The sequence below is a fragment of the Mastomys coucha genome, unplaced genomic scaffold (genome assembly GCF_008632895.1).
Source record: "Mastomys coucha isolate ucsf_1 unplaced genomic scaffold, UCSF_Mcou_1 pScaffold16, whole genome shotgun sequence".
In the NCBI taxonomy this organism is placed as follows: Eukaryota; Metazoa; Chordata; class Mammalia; order Rodentia; family Muridae; genus Mastomys; species Mastomys coucha.
The window spans coordinates 39,630,349-39,637,913 of NW_022196898.1; the positions used below are offsets into that span (position 1 = coordinate 39,630,349).

The window sequence follows — 7,565 nt, forward strand, 5'->3', positions numbered from 1 at the left end:
TGTATTTCTTAGAGGGTGCTATTTATGTCTTTCTTAAAGTCCTGTATCATCATCATGAGAAGTGATTTCATATCTGGCTCTTGCTTTTCCAGTGTGATGGTGTGTCTAGGACTTGCTATTGTGGGAGAATTGGGTTCTGATGATGCCAAGTAACCTTGGTTTGTGTTGTTTATTTTCTTATGCTTGCCCCCCCTGCCATGTGGTTATCTCTAGTGCTACCTGCCCTTGCTAAATCTGACTGGAGCCTGTCCTTCCTGTGATCCTGGTTGTGTCAGAACTCCTCAGAGACAAGCTGTCTCTGTGATCCTGTGATTCTGGGATCCTGTGATCCCGGGCTTGTTTGAGCGCCTGGGAGTACAGCTTCCTCTGGGTGTTTTGGGGCTAGCTGCAGAGTTTTCGCTCAAGGTCTGCTCAGGGCACTAGCCCAGACAGACCGGAAGGAACCTGAGCCATTGGGCTGGCGGAGTTCCTGTGTCCCTGGGTTCTGGTGGTCCCAGTTACTCCCGATATTGCGACAGATGTTGGGCCCTCTTCACCTCTGATCCTGGGTGTGTTAGAGTGCCTCTGAGTGGAGTTTCCTCTGGGTGTTGTGGACTGGCTGTGGGGCTTTCACCCAAGGTCTGCTCAGGACACCAGTCCAGAGTGACCTGAAGGAACCTGAGCCTCTGGGCTGGTGGAGTTTCTGTGTGCCTGGTCTCGCTGGTCCCAGCTACTCCCAGTGTTGGGACAGATTTGTGTCCTCCACACCTTTGATCCTGGGCATGTTAGAGCGCCTGGGAGTGGAGCTTCCTCTGGGTGTTTTAGGACTGGCTGTGGAGCTTGTGCCCATGGTCTGCTCAGGACACCAGCCCCACTATTATTTTAAATTCAAAATTTTACATAGTATATTTTGATCATGATCCTTCCCCTAATAAGTTCTCATCCACCCAGCTTTGTTTATGTGAGATTCCATGTTACACTTGTCAGAATGACTAAGATCCGCAACAAAAATGACAGCTCACTATGTGGAGGATGTGGAGCAAGGGGAAGACTTCTTCATTGCCGATGGGAGTACAAACTTGTACAACCACTGTGGAAATCAATACAGTAGTTCCTTAGGAAATTGGGAATTGATCTACCCCAAGATCCAGCTATACCATTCTTGGGCATATACTCAAAAGACTCCCCATCCTACCACCAGGACACTTGTTCAACTGTGTTCATATTGGCTTTATTCATAATAGCCAGAAACTGAAAACAACCTAAATGTCTCTCAACCATAGAATGGGACAAAAAATGTGTTTATTTACCCAGTGGAGTATTACTCAGCTGTTAGAAAAAAAATGACGTCATGAAATTTTCAGGCAAATGGATGGAACTAGAAAGAAATCCATCTGAACAAGGTGACCCAGACTCAGAAAGACAAACATGGTCTGTACCAACTTATAAGTTAGCTGTTAAGTAGATGATCATCACACTACAATCCACAGACCCAGAGAAATTAGATAAAGATGAGAGGCCTAGTGGGGAGCATGGATCTCCTAGGAAAGGGTAAATAGAATAGATTTTGTGGGTGCATGGTGGATAAGGGTGAGAGGGATGGGAACAGGAGGGATAAGGTGGGGGAAGGAGAGACAGAGAGGCAGAGTGTACAGGAGAGACAACTGAAATAGGTGGGCATTTAGGGGGTGGTATGGGAACTTAGTGCAGTGGAAACTTCCTGGAACATATGAAGGTTGACCGTAGCAAGGACTCCTAGTAGTGGAAGATATGGAGCCTGAATCAGTCATTTTCTGTAACTAGGCTTGGCTTCCAGTGGTGAGACTGAAACATCAACCCAGCAACAAAATCTATGACCCACAACCTGCCCTACTGGCAGGATGTGCTGGAGCAATGGTGGCTCAGACTTGTGGGAGTGGCCAACCAATGTCTGGCTTAACCTGAGACCTACAACCACTAGAGGGAGTCCATGCCTGATATTGCCTAGATGGCCAGGATCTAGAAACTGGATGTCTCAGAGATCTAGGGTAGAATCAGACATACTGACAAAACAGCAGCAGCAGCAGCAACAACAATGAAATGATTCCTAATGGAAGCAGATCAGAGACCCACAGCCAAATATTAGGCAGAGCTCAGGGAACCCTACATAAGAGGAAGATGAAGGATTTAGGAGCCAGAGGGGTTGAGGACATCTGGAGAACATGGCTCACAAGATCACTAAGCAGGGCTCATAGGGGCTCACAGAGACTGAAGTGACAACCACAGAGCCTTCACGGATCTGTTCTGCATACATGCTGTGGTTCTTTAGCTTGAGGATTTTGTTGAACTCTTAGGGAATGGAGGTATCTCTGACTCCTTTAGCTGCTCATGGAACCTTTTTCTCCTACTGGATTGCCTCGTCCAGCCTTGATATGAGAGTCTGTGCTGAGCCTTATTGCATCTTGTTGTGCCAAGTTTGTTTGATATACCTGGGAGGCCTGCTCTTTTCTGAAGGGAAATGGAGAGTAGATCTGGGGAAGAGGGGAGGTGCGTAGCTGGGAGAAAGGGAGGGAGAGGAGGCTGCTGTTGCGATGTATTGTATGAGAGTGAGAAAAAGAAACAACTCAAAATCCAATACAAGCAAAAGACCAATGAGAGAAAGAGAAAGTCTGCAAAAATACCAGTGAGTTCATTCTGTACTGTCCAAGTGCTCCTGGCCATGGGGTCTGCCCTGAAGTCTGGCTGAGATACCATTAGAGAAAGCTGATTTTCCTTTTGTCAGTGGGTGTGAATTGCAGGTAGCTTCTTAATTATGTGTGGGAGCCTTGTCCACTTCCCAGTGCTGGGACCACCTGGTTTAAGCTGTGCAGGTCCTGTAGGTCCTGTGAGTTCATATGTGCACCAGCCCTGCTGTGTGTGAAGACAGTTTCCTTGGTGTCATCCACACCCTCTGACTCTTACAATCTCCTTGCCTCCTTTTTGGCATAAATAGATCCTTGAGCCTGAAGTGAGGGCTTTATCAAAAACATCCCACTTAGGACTGAGTACGAAGCAAACTTTATAGGTATAGGTATTGAAAATCATGACTCTCGATTGTGCTCAGTTACATGTGACAGCAATTTTGTCATCTTTCCTTCTCCAGGTGTATAGTCCAGTAAGGTTATTTACATTTGCATTGTTGGACAGTCATCTCCAGAACTTGTTTCCTCTTGCGACATTGACAGTGCAGCCCATTAAATCACAGCTCATTCTTCCTCTTCCCAGACTCTCTAACTTTGGCTCTATAAATCTGACGACTAGAAACACCTTGTACAACTGGAACCATACTTGATTTCTCCTTTCAGGTTATCCATGTTCCATCATGTGCCAGCACTTGCTTCCTTTACCAAGGCTGACTAATATTCCACTGTATGCAAAGCACATTTATCACTCATCCATCCATGCACACTGCTGTTGCTTCCTCTCTTTGGCTCTCGGATGGTGCTGATCTGAGTGTGAGGGAAGGAGGCTCTGAGAGGGTAGGGCATCCCTGAGTATCCCTCAACCCTGGCACATCAAGCCTCTGTGAGGCTAGGCACATCCTCTCCCACTGAGGCCAGACCAGGTAGCCCAGTTTGAAGAACATATCCCACATATAGGCAACAGCTTTTGGGATAGACCCTGCTCCAGTTGTTTGGGGCCCACATAAAGACCAAGCTGCCCATCTGCTCCATATAAGTAGGGAGGCCTAGGTCCAGCTCATGTATGCTCTTTGGTTGGTGGTTCAGTCTCTGATAGGCCCAAGGGTCCAGGTTAGTTGGCTCTGTTGGCCTTCCTCTGAAGTTCCTACCTCCTTTGGGACCTGCAATCCTTCCCCTTACTCTTCCGTAAGAGTCCCCAAGCTGTGAAGAAGCATCTTTATGAGGCCCTGATTTCCAGTCTTCTTTCTATATGTTCACAAGTGGAACTGATGGATTATATGGTAATTCTTTGGTGACCAAGGAATGGTAGTTTCATATTTTACCCTTCTGTCACAGGGCATAAAGCTTCTCTAGTACATTTTAGCTAAAAATCCAAGAGGAAGCTTGCTTCTAATTTCTCTTCTGTGGCAACACCTGAGATTTTCCTGCTATTTATTTATTTATTAATTTATTTATTATTTAACATATCATTCTATCTATCTATCTATCTATCTATCTATCTATCTATCTATCATCTATCTCAATCCTGTAGGTTGACTTGCTTTTTTTTTTTAATAGTTTATGATGCTGAGCATTATTTCAAATGCTTGTTGGGTGTTTGTATAAAGTATGGAGAAACATCTACTTAAATCCCCCTTTCATTCCTTTTTGGGATGGTTTTATTTTTGCTGTTGAATTTTCAGGGTCTTAATATTTTAAATATTAATCCCTTATGAGATACAAATACAAGTACAAATACAAAATACAAGTAACCTTTCTCTTTTCATGGGGTTGAATATATAGTATGTTTTTAATCTTTATATAATAATTGATGTAACTAAGGCAAAAGAGGATGATTAATTGGCTCAACTTGGGTCACACATCTATAATAGAAGGAAGTGACTTATTGGAATCTAGGGGGCAGTGGAAACTGGAAGGAGAGAGGTTAATTCATCCGCTTTCCCAAGAAACTGTTACTTGGCTCATTACTGTAATAACACACCACTACCACCACCACTACCACCACCACCGCCGCCACCGCCGCCGCCACTGCCACCGCCACCACCACCACCACCACCACCAACAACAACAACTAGACAAAGGCAACTTAAAGAAGGGTTAATTTTGGTTTCCAATTCCAGAACATACAGTCTATCAGAGCGGGGACTGCATGGCAGAAGGAGCAAGAGGCATCTGTCATAGTGGGTTCCTAGTCAGGAATCAGAGAGCAAGGGGGGCAAATGCTCTGTTCTCCAAGAGGACCTCAGCCTGTGAAAAGTACTGCCCATGTTTAAGGTGGCTCTCCCTATCTTAATTTATCTGATTTAGACAACCCCTCACACACATGCCCAGAGATTTGTTTTCATGGTGAGTCTGAATCCCATTGAGTTGATAGGAAAGATCAGCTGCCACAGCTCTGATAGCCTGAGTGCTGGAGTAGAACCAGGATTGGTATCTGAAGGATAGAAAAGATGAGTTTTCACCATCACCTCTAGTTTTTGTCAGATCATGTAGGGACTCTGCAATTCTGAAAGACTTGGTCTGGGAAATTGGTTGAATTGGTTGACTCCCTCTACCTTTCTGGGCTTCAGCTTCCTCATCTGTACATAGACTGGTTCAGCTCTCTGCCTTCCTGAGAGGCATATTATGAAGCTTTTGTAAGATATTGTGGATGAAACCCACCCATATAAGAAATACTCCACAGATCGCCAGTGCTGGCAGCCAGTTAATTCAAGTAGCATTTTACTAGGGCTTGGGGATTGAGCCTATGAATTCCTGGGAATCAGTTCCTCTTCTTTTTCCCTTGGGCATGAGACTTACATGGATTCTCCTAAATACTTGACACCTCACGGTGGTCCTAGAGTTCATTCCTCTCTTCATCCCAGGCTCCTGGGGTCCAAGGCACAGTGACCATTCTGAGAGGCTGGAAGAGTCTCTACTGTGACCATGCAGTGACTTAGTGTCTGCTGCAGGGTGGACAGACAGAAGACCAGGATTTACATCCAATGGCTCAGGACATCCTTAGCTTCTAGAGCAGAATGATCTTAAGAGTCACAGCAGGTTATTAACTGACCCAACCCTTGGGAAGACAGCTGTCCCCTAAAGACTATGCCCACCCATCAAAATAGTACCCTGCAGCAGTACTCCAAACTCTACTAATATCCAGTAGCTAGAACCAGCAATGTTTCTGAGGTCTTTGGTACTTTGAGAACTTGGAGAAATTGTCTCTTCTATGCACTCATACTCTTACAGCAACATACACCTTCAGTTCACTTCAGAGGAAGACTGGACACAAAGGCATTGGATCAGCAATGGCAACAGAGGAGAGGGCTAAGACTGAGAGTCTGTTTAGTTGCAGGGATGAGGTGCCAGGGGCCTAGAAATGGACTCATTGCCATGCCCCATCCTGATTTTTCCTGCTGGGTACTCCTGTCTGGTAAATGTCTTCCCTGTTCCAACACTCCCACTTCCTCAGACTCAGAAATGCTCACTGCGCTCAGTGATTGCCACATGGGCTTGGTTAGGAAACAGAGGCTGTGGCAACTCTGGGAGGGAAGAGCCCTGTCTCCATAGCCCGAGGCTGTGGGCAGCTGGCCAAGCTTTCCTCTATAAAAGCAGCTGACACTTAGCTTCACACATCCTTTGTCAGCTCCGTCTTTGGGACATCGTGGTGTAAGTAGGGCTGTGTGAATCTGCCGCACACTGTAGGCTTTCCTTAGGGAGGGCTGGGGTATAGAGTAGCCTCCTCTGAGAGGGCAAGAAAGCGTGGGGAAGTCTCCAGCACTGATCAAATGCTTGAGGATAAAGGAAGTGGAACGGTGTGGAGCCTTCTAGCAGTGTCTAGTAGAGGAGGGCAGGGAGTGTTTAGTGTAGAGAGTTTGCTACTCTCCTGTGTGTGTGTGTGTGTGTGTGTGTGTGTGTGTGTATGTATACTAAAGTCTCTCCAACACTCTATCCTACTCCTCTCCATCAGAAATAGAGCCATTTTCTGGGTTTAGTTATCTGAGTGGTACAGGCCAGGTCAAAGCTCATTCTCAGGTCACAAACCTTCAGAATGTTCATTCAGTTGTCACCCTGCCATGAGTAACTGCAGTTCTCATCCCTCTGTGACTTTTTTCAGGTGAAAGGAAATCTTTAGTGATAATGCCGTCTGAACTGGAGAAGTCCTTGAGCAACCTCATTGATGTCTACCACAACTATTCCCGTCTACAAGGGAATCACCATGCCCTCTACAGGGATGACTTCAAGAAAATGGTCACTACTGAGTGTCCTCAGTTTGTGAAGGTGAGGAGGTGCTGCATTCTCAGGGTTCTCTAATGGTGCTGGGATGACTGGTCCTCCATGCTGCTTTTTGAAGTTAGCCACAGATAGCCCTTGCTTACTCTTCTCTGATATATTTACAGTCGGAACTCCCCCACCCCCATTCTTCTTGACAGAATAAGAATACCGAAAACTTGTTCAGAGAGTTGGACGTCAATAGTGACAATGCAGTTAACTTCGAGGAGTTCATTGTGTTGCTGATAAGGGTGGGCGTGGCAGCTCACAAAGACAGCCACAAGGAGTAGCCAAGCTTCTGGCCTGGGGCTGGGTCCCTGGATATGTCTACAGAATAAAGTTGTCATATCTCAAGTCTGTTTGAGTCTCTTGTCTTTCCTGGGGCTGAAGGAAGGAATGGAAAACTGGAAAGAAGAAACGCGTCTTGTTTTGGCCCTTACTGCTCTCCGTGGTCCAGTCCTTTCCATGACTGCTTCCCTGGTCACCAACTCCCAGAGTGTTCTCAATTTCTTCTGGCCTCTGAACTTTGAGCCAGTGTTTCTAGGATTTAAGGATTTTCCGAAGTCTGTAACTTAGACTTGATAGTTTTACTGGTTTATCCCAAATGGGAGATTTGGAAACGAGGATTCTAGGCAAGGATGCTGTGCACATAACTTAGTTTCTAGTTAAATG

General features: G+C 45.8%; 1 protein-coding gene across 1 annotated transcript; it reads left to right on the forward strand.

The window, feature by feature from the left end:
* The first annotated feature begins 6,232 nt into the window (after positions 1-6,232).
* On the forward strand, positions 6,233-7,249 carry S100a8 (S100 calcium binding protein A8). The gene is made up of 3 exons (XM_031376071.1): positions 6,233-6,290; positions 6,739-6,902; positions 7,055-7,249. Exons 2-3 carry the CDS (start codon positions 6,762-6,764, stop codon positions 7,181-7,183), a joined length of 270 nt encoding a protein of 89 aa, XP_031231931.1. The 5' UTR covers positions 6,233-6,290; positions 6,739-6,761; the 3' UTR covers positions 7,184-7,249.
* The last annotated feature ends 316 nt before the right edge of the window (positions 7,250-7,565 follow it).